This window comes from Arvicanthis niloticus, chromosome X (genome assembly GCF_011762505.2).
Source record: "Arvicanthis niloticus isolate mArvNil1 chromosome X, mArvNil1.pat.X, whole genome shotgun sequence".
NCBI lineage: Eukaryota > Metazoa > Chordata > Mammalia > Rodentia > Muridae > Arvicanthis > Arvicanthis niloticus.
Window position 1 is genome coordinate 129,740,560 of NC_047679.1, and position 15,725 is coordinate 129,756,284.

Consider the following 15,725-nt stretch of genomic DNA (forward strand, 5'->3'; position numbering starts at 1 on the left):
GATCTTAATGCTGATGATACAACATACTTGAATCAAAATACACAGAGAAATCATGCTGGCACTGACAAGATTTCATAGTGCTAGAAAACCCGTTACATGTGTGCTATTTGGGGAGACAAGTTACTGACGGTCTTACAAAGTATCCAAGAACCCTGCGAGCTACTATAATGGCTGGCATAGCAAAATAGCCTCACTGGTATGGTAATGGCATAAATATTATGGGAGTAACTAATCACTTTATGTTTGCATTTAAGGCCCACTCCACAGGATAGAACTGATACCTGTTACTGAGCCAAAAACCCATGGCTGCCTAAGTCATAGGGAAGAACCTAATATTACTGCTATCCTAAATGGACACAAAAATAAACTGCCCCCCCCAATTTCTTACTATTATACCAATAAAATAGGGGCTCTTTCAACCCTCATCTGAGAATGTTCTTTTTCCAACAGACTCACAACTAGTATATATACGAAGAATAAGAGGCAATAAAGTGCTCAACTCTAATTGAGATATTTGTATCACTCTCTTCTCTAGTCCCAAGGGATCCGAAGGCCTGTTTTGGCCTCTGGTACTGCACACATGCAAACACCCATATACACAAAGTTAAATAAAAGGGACAAGAAGCAGCCATACAAGTGTACATTATTAAGTGGTTGGAATGCTTTAAAAACGATTAAGAAGTGTTTTCCTGAACTTAAATGCCTGAACTGAAAGGAACATCAGAATTAACATAAGTTCATTGTTTACATAAGTACAAGTACGCAAATCTAAAATAAATAAGTAAAGGTGAAATAAACTCTGTCACCACCAAGGCAGAGAGGCTTTCGGCACATGTAGCAAACATTCCTCTGCGTGTGTGGGGCTGCAACTGAGGTTGTTGAAGCAGCTGCTCCGGAACAGGAAAGATGTCTCCTGGAACCAGGCCTGCTGTCTCCTGCTGCTAAGGGACTGGAAATATTTGCCCCACCTGCCGGAAGCCAGCTGCGAATGACTAACGCCTGTTCCTGCTCTCGAGATCTGAAGCTGCGTCCTCGCGATACTACTTTCCCGAAATGGCCGCGAACAGTAAAGGTAAAGGCAGGAGTAAGCGCGCAAGGGCCGGGTGGAATCACTTTTGTGGCCTAGAGGGACGGTCGTTTGCCTGCTGGGTTCCTCCTGCCCCAGGGAGCTTTAATAGCTCCTGGATAGGGCAGCGCAGAGATTTTTCTGGCGGGTGTTCTGGGACCTGAGCAAGGTCATGTTTAAACTGGCGGTTGAGCTGCCCTGGAATGTTATCTCTGCTTAGCTCCTCTAGCCTTTCGGCGCCGCCCCTACTGAGGTAACCCTAGGGACATCCAGTTACTGTTCTCAGAAGCCATCTGGCTCCCTGTCATGGGTGTGTTTGTCTCTTACTGCCTCTCAAACACCTGCTGTCCTCATTTTCATTGGTACTTTCCTAATTGTATTATTGGTGGTTTTGAAAACAGTAGGAGATATAGGAGGGTACTTTTAGTCGGCCTACTCAAAATAAAATCTCAGTGGAGCACTTTTTCCTTTTTTCTTTTCCGTTTTCTTTTCTTTTTTCTTTTTAGTTTACGTTAAGTCAGTCAATTCATTAAGCTCATATTCATCACACTTGATGCAATTGCTAAATAGAACACCTAGAAATTTCTGAGAAATCTTGAGTCTTACATAATTGTAGTGCTTACAGTAATTATCATTGTTTTCCTGGGCCTATAGACAATGTTTATGAATTTTGTTTGGCAGTGTTTAATGGGTGGACTCTGTTTGTTATCCATCCAACCTCACCCACCATCAACAGATAATTTTGCATAGTCCAGTCTGGCCTCAAACTCAGCAATCCTTATGTTTCAGTGTGACACTATACCCAACTTAATCCCACTTTCTACTGGATCCATATGTTAAATGTATTGTGTATGTTTTTTTTTTTTAAAAAAAAAAAAAAAAACTATATGACTATTTAGTGCTTCTAACACTATTGAAAAGACTTACTTTGTACTGTGGATACCTGGTTATCTTGTTAGGAAAATGATATAATAGTATGTATAAATATATTTCTAGACCTTGTATTCAACTAATTTTGTGTATGCTTGAGTCATTATTGAATACTGTAGCTTTATGAATCTTTAACTTAGCCAGGCAGTGGTAGTGCTCACCTTTAATTCTGGCACTGCAGAGGCAGAGGTGGGTGGATCTCTGTGAGCTTGAGACCAGCCTGGTCTGTAGAATTAATGGCTACACAGAGAAACTCTATATCTCATTTCCCCCCCTCCCCTCAAGCCTTTAACTTAGGTGGCTCTATATTATACTGTATTTTGAAAGTTTTGAATACCCTTAAACATTCTTTCTAAGATTTTTTTTTTGGCCATTTATCATATAGAATATTGAATTTTCTCAGATGGTTTGTTTTCAGTGGGACTTTGATATTCCCATCCCTGTAAGAATTGGAGTATATATTCTCTCTTCTTTAATCTGGATGGGACCTACTCTAGGCCAGTTTGGTGGTAGTAAAACTGAATAGCTTCTGAGGCCAGAACTTAAAATGATGACAGTTTTTTCCAGGTCCTTGACCTTTCCTCCACTTGAGACAATCACCTCTTAAACCTAACTTCAATAGTATTAAGGAAGCCCACTCTAGCCTCTGAGAAAAGTATTCTGTATATGTGACTGTAGAATTTTTAGATTATTCCAGACCTGGCCCTCTAAGTTTTCTAGCTGAAGCCTCAGATATCACAGAATAACAGAGAAGCCTTAATGGTGTGATTGAATTCAACATGCACAGAACCAGAAACCATAGACGAAGTAACTTTGTTTCATGTTTAGGGGCAATTTGTTGTTCAGCTATTCTAACTTCAACACTATTCTTGTTCCTTTGTCTGTCTATATACATTTAAAATTCCTTAACCCAGTGGTTTTCAACTTTCCTGATAACTATGCGCCTTTGATGCAGTTTCTCATGTTGTAGAGACCCCAAGAATAAAATTGTTTTGTTGCTACTTCATAATTGTAATTTTGCTACTGTTATGAATCGTAATGTAAATATCTGATGTGCAGGATATCTGATGTTTAATCCCAAAGAAGTCTGGATCCAGAGGTTGAGAACCACTGCCTTAACCTGCAAAGGACATTTTTTTTTTTTTTTTTTTTGCTAAGGATTATATTATAAAGAGAATGAACATTTTAATATTGAAACTCAGGTAGGAGTGCAGCTCACAGGCTTAGCTTTTTTAATCTCCTTAAATTTAAGAGGGGAGTATTCTATAGTTTATCATTTTTTTCTTTTGCCTGCTAATAATTTAGAATCACCTGCTTAGTTTTATAAGACACTTTAGGTATTGTTTTGTACAATAGCATTTAATAGTTTGTAACTAAACACATTGTCTAGTAAAAAGCACCCAGTCAAACATTGTTTACTTATTCACTGGTGATCTATGTAATACAGAAAATTGGTTTGCAGGTGGCTCCTAAAGAGGTAAATTTAAAAATACATATTTAGAATGCTTTTATTCAATAGTACTGTTTTTTCTTTAGGTCAGTTTAATTGTTTTTAAATTTGAGAGGAAAAACAATAGAAAACTAAGCCTAAGTTTTCAAGGATGCTACATTACATATATTCAAATTTGTTTATTTTAGTCAGAATTTCTAAAATTCTAACCCAGAATTTCAGAGATAATTTACTATTTAAAATAGTTACCTGTTTGCTTTTAAAATCTCTTAATCTAGTTAGGAATGGTGGTAAGCTATTATAAAAGTAAATATTTTCTTATTTTCTTAGTTCTTTTTTTAGTTTTTTATTTCCATATAATAGTCATACACAATGATGGATTTTATTATGATTTTATACACTTATATAATGTGTTTTAATCATATTTACTTTTGTCCTTCCCTATTCCTTCTGATCCCCTTCAATTATTTTGTCTTCACTATACTTTTTTTGATGACCCATTGAGTTTCATTAGGCTTATTTATAGGAACATGTGTGAGAGATTTTTTACTAGCGCATAAGCACCTTATCATTGGCTATACCACTGAAGAATATGTCTACTCCTTTCTCAGCAACCAGTAACTACATATCTTCATTCTTTTATAGGAAACTTTGATGGAAAATTTGAGGCACTGGATCTTGCAGAATTAACTAAAAAACAACCATGGTGGCGTAAGTTGTTTGGGCAGGAATCTGGGCCATCAGCTGAAAAATATAGTGTAGCAACCCAGCTGGTAATTGGGGGTGTTACTGGATGGTAAGTCATGTTAAAGATTTGCAATTTTTTGTGCCTGATTTAGTAGTATAGTTATAGAAACTGTCTACTCCAATTAATGAAAGCACACTGACTTCACTGAAATTGTTCAATATGTAGTGAACCATCAAATTAAAGTACTATTTGATACTTATACATGTACTGTCAGATCCGAAAGAAACTACAACTCCCCAAACTCCAAAAGATACTCCAAATATCCAGAAATGAGCTCAGCATGGACTATAGGAGGATTTCTGGTGGTTAGATAAAAGTCAGCATTCCTGAAGAACTTGAGACACTGATTCTCTTCTGTCAAAAGGAGTCATTCCTTTATCTCTGGCAAAAGAGACATATGGCTCTCCAGTTAACATATATCACCATATTAAGGTCTATGCTAGCTTTCAGGCTTCCTCAAGTCCCTATTTACAAGTACTTGTTATACATTTCAAAGCCCTAACACTGGACTTTCCCTCCCCACAGCTACTCACACTTCATATAACATGGCTATTCTCTGTTCTTGCTGTTCTCACTATGTTCTCTCTATTCTCTATCCCCTGCTATTCTCTCCTTTCTTAAGATGCCCATGTCCAGACTGCTGAATGTGTAATTTGCTTCTCTTTCTGCTCTGGACTCTTCCAAATACCTCTGTCTGTTCTTTCTCTCATATCTACAATAAAAACCATCCCCCCTTAACTGTACCATGGAATGTTTGGTGCCAAAATGCTTGCATATAGGCAGGCACTATTTGAAGTTTATATATAGGTATCTAATTTCCTTAAAAAGACTTGATACTTTTTCTTGTTTTTTAGAGACAGGGTTTCTCTGTGTAGCCCTGGCTGTCCTGGAACTCACTCTGTAGACCAGGCTGGCTTCAAACTCAGAAATCCGCCTGCCTCTGCCTCCCAAGTGCTGGGATTAAAGGCGTGCACCACCACTACCCGGCAACTTGATACTTTTAATATCTATGTCCTTTTTGTAGAAATTGAGGCTCAGAAAGTTTATCTAGATTCTAGATCAAGGCAACATAGCAAGTGGTAGATTAAGATATTAACTATTTATGTTAGCTGTGCCAGATGTTAATGTAGCAGTTTTCATTTGTTGATGTGTATAAAATGTTTGGAGCCAATTCAGTGACTGAATAATGAATCCATCAATCTCAGAAACTCCTTTTGAAAAATGTTATTGTAATGCGAATACACAGAACAGCTTTCTATAAGGAATAGTTGGAGAACAAATTCCCATATATAGCCACTGAAGCTAAAAAATATGGCTAGTATCCCTCAGAACTTAAAAGTTGTTGGGGAATTGCTCTTTGCTATTCTTCATAATTTTAATAATTTATTGTAGTTAATCTGGTTTTGAACTTTGAATAAACATAATCATTATGAATTCTTTTGATTATTGCTTCTATGTTGTTTCTTTTTTTGTTTTTTTGTTTTTGTTTCTTTAAGACAGGATTTATCTGTAGTTTTGGGTGTCCTGGAACTCATACTATAGACTAGGTTGGCCTCAAACTCAGAAATCCACCTAACTCTGTTTCCCGAGTGCTGGGATTAAAGACATACACTGCCTGGCTTGATTTTGCTTTTAAAATTGTTTTCTGTATTCAACCATTTCATATGAAGTTATAGTTTCTTCATTGTTATTTTTATTAAGAGTTCCATTGTATAAATATGCCATAGGATATTTTCCCAGTTGATGTCTGATATTGACCTTTTTCAATTTTTGAATAATGTAGACAATGCTGATATGAAATTCTTATATAAATTTTCTATTGTGCATGGGTACATATTTCCTTGATGTCTGTACCTAGTAGTTGCTAAGTTAATGGGTGTATATATTTTCAACTTCATGAGATAATGTCAGGCTGCTGCCTAAAAGTGGTTACACTGCCACCAAGGACCAAGTGTTTCTTCTGTTAAACTACATCCTTGACCAAATTTGTTGTTGCCATACTGGTAACTTCCTGCTAACCTTTACAGGTAGTGTTTTTCTCATTGTGATTTTGTTTGCATTTATCCCAAGTAGGGATAAAAGTGAAGACTTTTATATGTATTTGTTTACTACTTAGAATTATCTTTTATTAAATTTCATGTTTTCACCCTGTGAAGTTGTCATTTTTTTTGTTTGTTTGTTTTTTGAGACAGGGTTTCTCTGTGTAGCCCTGGCTGTCCTGGAACTCACTCTGTAGACCAGGCTGGCCTCAAACTCAGAAATCCACTTGCCTCTGCCTCCCAAGTGCTGGGATTATAGGCGTGCGTCACTACTGCCCGGCTGAAGTTGTCATTTTTTGTAGTATTTATTTTTAAGAGTTTTGTGTGTGTGTTGGGTTTTTTTGTTTGTTTGTTTTGCAATAGAGTCTTTGGCTCAGTAATGAAGAAACTTAGCAAGACCAGGCCTTGCACTTCCCTCTTCCCTCTCCCATGTAAACCATAGATTACATCCCTAAAGCTAGCCATCAAGGTCTGTTCCCTTATTTGGACACTTTCTTATGCCAGACTCATTCCTCAGGATGACTAGCGTTAGGGATGTAATTTATGGGAGAGGGAGAGGGAAAGGGCAAGATGCTGCCATGCCAGTACCATGTTTGGTAGGCCTGAGTCTTCGAGGGACCTTCAAGCATGAACTTGTGATCCTCCTACCTCTGTGTCCCAAGTGCTGTTGTATACCACACTTGTAGTATGGCTCAGTCATACTATTTGTTGGCACTTAAACAATATAAATGAAAATAGATGCTTATACAAAAAGTTTCACAGAACTGTTCCTAGTTTTATTTGTAATACCTGAAAATAGAAACAGTATAAGCATATACAAAAAGGGAACAGAATAGGGTGTGCTTCAATACCATGTCTTTATACCTGTATCAAGAATCAATTTACCAGGGGCTGGAGAGATGGCTCAGTGGTTAAGAGCACTGACTGCTCTTCCACAGGTCCTGACTTCATTTCCCAGCAAACACATGGTGGCTCACAACCATCTGTAATGGGATCTGAAGCCCCCTTCTGGTGTGTCTGCAGACAGCTACAGTGTATTCAAATATATATAAATTAAATAAATCTTTTTTTAAAAATCTATTTATTTTTTTTACCATCTCTTCATTAAATTAATCTGTCTGTTGGCCAGCAAGATATCTTAGTGGGTAAAGACACTTGCCATCAAGCCTGGGGACCTGAGTTCAATCTCAGGGATCCACATGGTAGAAGGAGAGAACTGACTCATACAAGTTGCCTCTGACTTCTACATGTATGCCATGGAAAGCATACACATGTGCACACATATGCACTGAACACATACACACACAACACAAAAAACACTTAAAAATAAAAATAATTCATTTAAAATTGATTTCTCTTGGTGCCAGTATCATATTGTTCTGATCACTATCACTTTATTTTCTTGTATTTACTTCAGCTTTATAGTTTATATATAATCTATTAATATAAAGCCAGTATATCACAATATATGATCAACATAGATTCCTAAATACCTATATAAATATTTCATATTTTGATACTATTGTTAGTACTATTACTCAAAAATTCATTTTCCTGTTATTTATTACTTGCATATAGAAATACAGTTTTCTAAAGTCATTTATTGAATTCCAGAGTTTGGGAATACTCAAGACATTCTTGTGTTTGATAATCCTATAGGACACTGTTTCTCAACCTGTGGGTCATGACCCCTTTATGCATTAACAATCCATTCACAGAGTTGCCTAAGACCATCAGAAAACACAGATATTTATATTATGCCTCATAATAGTAGCAAAATTACAGTTATGAAGTAGCAATGAAAATATTTTTATAGTTGGAGGTCAGTACAACATGAGAAACTGTAGTAAAGGGTTACAGCATTAGGAAAATTAAGAACTGCTGCTCTAGGATGATTCATAGAACTCAGAGCTATTTTACTCAGGGTTACAACTTCACAATAAAATCAGGCTAGAAAAGAAGCACACAAGGAAGCAGCCAGCAGAAACACATAAATGGATTTTTCTACTTATCTTTTATAGAGTCTTTTTTAAAGTAGGTTTCTTGTACATAGCATATAGATAGACTTTACTTTTTTAAAGCACCCAGTTTATATGGATTTGAACTAAGTCCTCATGCTTGTGCAGTAAGTACTTTATTCACTACACTATCTCTTCAGCCTCCTTTTAAAATTTCAGTTTGAAATATCTTCCTTTTGAAGAGAGTGTTTAGACTCTTTGTATATAATATTTTGAAGCAGGGTCTCTCTACATAGCCCTAGCTATCTGGAACTCTCTATTTAGACCAGACTGGCCTCAGACTCACAGAGTTCCACCTGCCTCCTGAGTGCTGAGATTAAAGACGTGCATTACTATGGCCAGCTTGTATATACATTTTTTGTTGACAAGCTTCATGTGGGGTGGTACATGCATGTATTCTTAGTATATGCAAGGGGACCAGTAAAGAAACCCCTGAAATGGCTGCTCCTTGGTTGGAGGTGGGAAGAAATTTTTATTGTGGATAAGAGAAAGAAAGAACATCCAAGGCCATCTGAAAATGTCTAGAGCCAAGAGAAAAAGAATCAGACTGGACATGGCCATATCTGCAAAACAAGGGAGAATAGCAAGAGAGAGAATAGTGGGAATGGTGGGAAGAGAACATTGAACAGTGAGAATAGTAAGAATTCGGGGTGGGAGTCAGGGGGTGGAACCTGAGAGACAGAAAACCTGTTAACTGAAACAGCCTCAGGGTTTGGGGTAGAGGTGGAGGTGAAATAGGCTAGGATGCTAGTGTGGACTTTAAAATCTATAATGGGTACACATGAATAGGGACTCTAGGAGCCTAGAGGCTAGCATGAGCTTCTGTTTCTGTACATGGTAGGAAGGAGCTAAATCATTTCAAAGTAAGAAGGATATGAGCTTTGTTAGAAGTTCTTGCTTGTGTGCATCTGACAGCCTGTCACATCTGCTCTTGGTTTGATTTCATAGGTGCACTGGTTTCATATTCCAGAAGGTTGGAAAATTGGCTGCAACAGCTGTAGGAGGTGGATTCTTTCTCCTTCAGGTTTGTATGTTAAGTTTTCCTAGGTGTTTGGAAATTCTACTTGCCCATTAACATATTATGAGAAATTATAGCCCTGGATATATTACATTAAAATAGTTTATGGATTTGGGTTTGTGTGCTATTTTAAATGCTACTAACCATTTTAGTGAAATCTTAATTCCTAGTCACATTTTATTTCACATTTATACTATTAAGACCCACCACTTGGTTGCTAAGAATCAAACTTGGATCTTCTGGAAGAATAGCTAGTGCTCTTAACCACTGAGCTATCTCTCTAGCTCAAGTTTTTTTCTTATTGACTTCTATAACAACTTCACTGTTTATAAGTGCTAATGTTTTACTTTATATATACATACTTTCTCCAGTTTATTTGGGTAACTCATTGGTTGATGGTGTTATGGATAAAAGTCTAATTTATCAAAAACAACATACTTGAATCAATTTTATTCTGTCCACATTTCCTTGAAAAATTGTTTACATTGAACTTACTACTTTAGCTTTCATTTTAACATCTCATTTTTAAATTTTACTTAAAACTTTGTAAAACTCAGTATATACATTAAATGATTGCCAACAATTGAAGACAGTTGTTTATTTCTATTTCCAAACATGGAATATTGAATATAGTATATACATTTTGCCCAAAGGTCATCAAAAAATAGCAAAGTTTTCCAAAATAGTTAGTCAGAAGAGTTTTGATTACCTATTTCAAGATTTATCTTGACAAAAAGAAATACCAAAGACCATGTTCCTCATTACTTTTTAAATTTCTGTTATATTTGTAGCTGGCAAACCATACTGGATATATCAAAGTTGACTGGCAAAGAGTAGAAAAAGACATGAAAAAAGCCAAAGAGCAGTTGCAGATTCGTAAGAATAAGCAAATACCAACTGAGGTCAAGAGCAAAGCTGAGGAGGTAAGACTTGTTTTGTTCAGATTTAGTATATAAAAAGTTCAGGCAGTTTTGTGTATAAAACAAGGTATATAATTATCTCAGCAGTATAAAAAGTTTTATGATAACCAAGAACTTGGAGCAGTGAGACAAAAACTATATTCTGTATGTCACTCTGATAGTATCATTACTATAGGAACAATTTTCAGGAGACAAGATCTCATTATATAACCTAGGCTGCCCTTAAATTCCTGCTTCAACCTCTTGAGTAGTAGGATAACATGCATGTGCTACCTAGTGCATTTCATGAAGGCACTTTAAAATGTATTTTACTTTATTTTTTATGTATATGGGTTTTTGTCTGTATGTGTATATGTATAGATATAAGCGTGTACCTGTGGTGCTTGTAGGGACAAGAAGAGGGCATCAGATCCCATGGAACAGCAGTTACCAATGGTTGTGAGCTGTCATGTGGGCGCTGGGAATTGAACCTGAGTCTTCTGGAAGAACAGCCAGTGCTCTTAACCACTGAGATTTCTCTCCAGCCTCTTGTAAAGCTTAGTAATTGAAATATTTGATGACCTTTGTCAGTGAATGAGAATACAAAGGAGATGAAGATACTAGTTGTAGTTAACTAGTTCTTATAAGAGTAGGGGGTACCACAGTAGGTGGGGTGTACTGCCAATGTGAACATTTTGAGTTACATTTTATCTCTGTGCCTGCTCATCTTTGAAATAGCCAAACCCTGTTTGTTCTGCACATGCCTAATAGAAATGCTTAGATAATGGTTTGGTAGGCTTTTTCCTGAAGATAGCCAGATGGTAAATATTTTCAGTTTTTGAGTTATGGTCTCTGTCACAACAACCCGACTTCCTCATATAGAGTGAAAATAGCTATAGATGATATATGTCCTCCACACATATGAATGTATACTCATATATACATATTCTCTAGATATACATATGAAAATGTAAGTAATTTTTTTAAATTTTCCTCTAGTAGTACTCTGAGGAAATGTGAAAGTCTTAGAGAGTTAAGGTCTGCAGTAGAAGTGAGACAAGGAGACATAATGTCCTAGATTTATTTTTTATACTTATTTTATTTACATTTCAGATGTAATTCCCCTTTCCCCATTCTGCCCCCCCCCCATAAGCCCCTTATGCCATCCCCCTCCTCCTTTTTGCTTTTATACCATTTTAATTACATACCAGTATTAAGGTCAGTTCTAGGTTGAGGAACTAGCAATAAAATAGATGCAAATAGTCAAGGAACAAGCAAGACAATAAACACAAATAGTCAAAGAACAAGCAAGGAAATAAACAAAGTTCCGTGATCACTCCCATGATCACTATTTCTAAGGGCTTATCAGGATGACCAAAATATCTGAGCCTACTTCCCTGTCCTAGCCCAAAGTCATTTTCATGCCTGAAGCCTACTTGTTCTAGCCTAAGATTTAGATTTCTGACTGTAATTACTTCTTTGTTCTAGCCTAACATTTAGATTCCAGGCTCAGTCTTATTTATGAAATAAAAAAGGGGGAGATGTGGAAAGCTTCTGGGGCTGCTTGGAAGAAATCTGACATTAGCCAAGGACAAGGAAATGGGCTGCAGGCAAGAATCTGACATTAGGTTAGAACAAAGAAGTAATTTCAGGCAGGATTCATTTTTGTTTCTGGAATAAAGTATTCTGACCAACAGCAACTTAAGGGAGGAAAGGGTTGATTCAGCTTACAATTCTAGGTTTCAGGCCATCATTGAGGGGAAGCCAAGGCAGGAACTTGGGCAGCTATCACATTAATCATAAATTGAGAGCAGAGAGAAACAATTGGATCTTTGCTGGCTGCTTTCTGGCCCACACAGTATTACCTCTGATCAAAGGAATTAATTCATAGCCAAAGACCATGTGGCAAGAACCACAGAGAATGTTCTTTGCTGATTGGCAGACAGACTTATGCTCACTTAGCTTTCTTGTACAGTTCATGACCACCTGTCTAGGAAATGGTGCTGCCCACAGTATAGTAGGCCATCCTGTATTTTAACTAACAAACAAGACAGTCCCCTACAACATGTGCAGGTCAATATGATCTAAGTCAGTGGTTCTCACCTTTCCTAATGCTCCAACCCTTTAATATAATTCCTCATGTTGTGGTGACCTCCCAACCATAAAATTATTTTCATTGCTACTTCATAACTAATTTTGCTATTGTTATGAATTATAATGCAAATTATCTGTGTTTTTCTAAGGGTCTTAGGCAACCCAAGACCCACAGGTTGAAAAAACACTGAAATAGGCAATTTTTCAATTGAGATTCTCTTTTCAGATAATGATTGGTTGTGTCAAGTTGACAGTTATAGCTAACTAGGACATCTAGATACAGAGGTAGAGAAGAGACACTGTGGACTTTGCATAATGGTGCAAGGAGGATGAACTCAGAGTGATAGGAATGTAATAGTGCAAATGGCTTACACAGTTGGAAAGTGCTTAATTTCAAGAAATGATTTGGCCTGGGGATATGGCTTAGTTGGTAAAGTGATTGCCACGCAAGTCTGAAGACCACAGTTTTGGATTCCTAGCACTCATGTAAATGTCAGTGGATGAGGTAGCCTGCTTTCAGTCCCAGGGCTATGGCAAGAATCACCAGAGCAAGCTAGCTAGCTTAAATCATAATCTCTAGATCCAGTAAGAGATCCTGCTTCAGTATATAATGTAAGTGAACTAGGAAGACACCTATCAATCTTGGCCCTTCATATGTATGTGCACATGTTTATACATATGTTTGTACAAAAAATACACACATGTACACACACACACCACATAATGCAAAAACAAAAAGAAGTGATTAGGTCAGAATGTTGGATATATTATTTCACATTTACATTGTAAGGAAAGTAGTCAGGAGGGATAATAAATTGATGAAAGCCATACAGGATGACTAACAATGTATGCACTAAACCTTAGATGAATAGGAAGTTTTGCAATAAAATAACTCAGTACCAAATCTTCTGTTTTTCAGGTTGTATCATTTGTAAAGAAGAATGTTCTAGTGACTGGAGGATTTTTTGGAGGCTTTCTGCTCGGCATGGCATCCTAAGAACTTCACTTCATTGTTCTGTTTTTATTGTTGTTGTTTGTTTCTTGACAGCAGCTTCTACACTCCAACATAGGACAATTGACACTCTTCCTTTTCTTCTCTTGTGCCTTCCTCCCTGTTGTAGCAAATCCGAATGGCATTAATAGGCTTCTTCTGGTGCAAGGTTAATACAGGCCTTCTCAATCTTGACACATTGGAAGAGACAGTAGATGTTAGCTCTTCCAGTACCCTCCTTACTTGGTTGGTATATATCTTAGCAAGAATGTTCCTGTTCCCCTATGTAAGATCCTTTTTCAAACTCAATTTGGAAAAGCAGCATGTACCTTAGTACATGTTATAAGGAAAGAAACCAAATACATTTGCCTTTAAGCATGAAAGATTTTGGTATTTTGGTGTATGCTTTCTTTTTAAATTGGTTTTAGACTATAGAAAGAGAGTTATTTATACTTGCTATAATTATCTTGCCAAAATGGCAATGTAAGTACCATAACTAAAAATATTGAATATTAAATAAACTTATGTTAAAGATGTATGAAGTAATATAAGTATTATATATAGTAGGTGGGTTTTTTTGGAAACCAGCTATAAGAACTTCATGAAATACAACATTTAAGCAAGAATTTTAAATTTAATTCTTTTAGGAGTGCTCTATCTGCATGTACACCTCCGTGCCAGAAGAGGGCATCAGATCCCATTACAGATGGTTGTAAGCCACCATGTGGTTGCTAGGAATTGAATTCAGGACCTCTGGAAGAGCAACCAGTAGTACCCTTAACTGCCGAGTATCTCTCTAGTTCCTTAAGCAAGAATTTTAAAGAGATGTTCCAGGCATTCAGAAGTGAGAATAGCACATGTATAAGATATTATTTTCATCAAATGCAGTCTCCATCAGAATTATTGTTTAAAATGAAATCGATGTATACTTTACATTTTTCCATAATAGCTATTATTATCTCAACTCCAACTAGAAAATCATCTTCCAGAAGCCAAGTCTTCTGTCATGTTCATTGTACCCACAAGGCTTACTACTTAATAGATTTCAAATATTTTTGAATATATTTATTTGTATAAAGAAAGCTCTCCATTAAAAGTTACATTTACCCCAAATGAATTCTTAGATATGTAGATGATCCTTTGTGCAATAGTGTATTTTTAAGGTCATACATTATACATAATTACTTTTTGACATACCTTAACAATAATATACTTTTGAAAATCGAAACTACCAGTGGATTTGTAAAACTACTTAGGATTCACCTGTTTGCATTTCCTCACTACATTTTGATTTTATTTGAGCCAATATAAGTTATTCTATTTGTTGTAATACATGTTAATCATCTTTCCTTACATAGTAGTATAACCTACCTTGGTATATATTTTTCTAAAAATATTTGGAGATGATTTTTCACTGTTTATTGTAGAAACATAAGAGAGTACAGTGATTTCCCCAAGTATCCATTGCTTGCCTATAGCAATCATGGAATTGTATTTGTTTATCAATTATTATAAAATACCTGCCATTTTATTGTTTATAATATGTATTCAATACTAAATAAGAATTTTTTAAAAACTTAAAAATTTTGTTTTAAAACTTTAAAAAATCATACCTTTTTATTACAGAAAAATTAATAATGGTTCTTTAATATCAAACACATGCAGTGTTTTAAATCATTGTATGTGCAGTATATTTATTGATAACTATGTGTCAGTTGTTTTATAGTTCTCTGTATTCTTCTTGGTGTTGTGCCATTTATAGTGATTCTTGCTGTAGCCATGTTGTTCTCCCTTTGTCTTAACAATATCATTGACATGGTGATAGCAAAAGCTACTGCAATACCCCTTTGGGTATGTGGTGGGGAGTGGTCATCGAGTACCTCTCTAGTGGCTTGGTAGCTGACTTCTTATCCATCTGCTTTCTTTGTGACTATTAGAGGGTACAAAGATTATCGGGTTGGAGTTCCTTCAAAAGGTTATAATATGTAATGGTCTAGACTCAGATTCTACCCTTGTCTGAAATAAAATCTATAAGTCTATCCTGAAGTTTGGTCAGGCTCCACTTGTGTTTGTGTAGAGGTGGTAGAGTCACAATGTGCACACTTCACGTTCCAGTTACTGAAGTAGCCTCAAGCATTTTGGGGAATCTCTATTGAGGCCTCATTGAGTCAGCATCTTTGCTTCATCTTAAATGGGAGATTACTGGGGATATAGCTCAGTGATAGACCATTTTCCTAGTGTTTGTGTGGCCCTGGGTTCAATCCCCAACATTGTGAGAACAGAATAGTCAAGCAGGCTTGAGTTAAAGTGGGAGATTAAATTTTCTGAAAAAAAGCAGCTAGCTGTCTTTCCATGCACAACCTAAATGATACCAGAGTGAAACAGTTACACCATTGGATACATTTGTTTTTATTTGATTAGTGTTGATGTTTCCAATGGAAATGACCCCCATAGTCCCATAAAGGTATAGTC

The 15,725-nt window shown here is 36.4% G+C and overlaps 2 protein-coding genes across 3 annotated transcripts in view; one reads left to right on the forward strand and one right to left on the reverse strand.

Annotated features, from left to right (window-relative positions):
* Window positions 1–941, reverse strand: part of F8 (coagulation factor VIII) — a 181,843-nt gene extending 180,902 nt beyond the window's left edge. Inside the window, exon 1 of one of the 2 annotated variants that reach the window (XM_076918476.1) lies at window positions 810–941. The gene's annotated coding sequence lies outside the window, so the exon portion shown is untranslated. Of the gene's footprint in view, window positions 1–806 lie in introns of both variants that reach the window. The other variant, XM_076918477.1, reaches the window with a different exon arrangement.
* On the forward strand, window positions 872–15,299 carry Fundc2 (FUN14 domain containing 2). The gene is made up of 5 exons (XM_034485874.2): window positions 872–1,072; window positions 4,092–4,242; window positions 9,200–9,275; window positions 10,061–10,192; window positions 13,182–15,299. The coding sequence occupies exons 1-5, from the start codon at window positions 1,054–1,056 to the stop codon at window positions 13,257–13,259; spliced, it is 456 nt and encodes a 151-aa protein (XP_034341765.1). The 5' UTR covers window positions 872–1,053; the 3' UTR covers window positions 13,260–15,299.
* The last annotated feature ends 426 nt before the right edge of the window (window positions 15,300–15,725 follow it).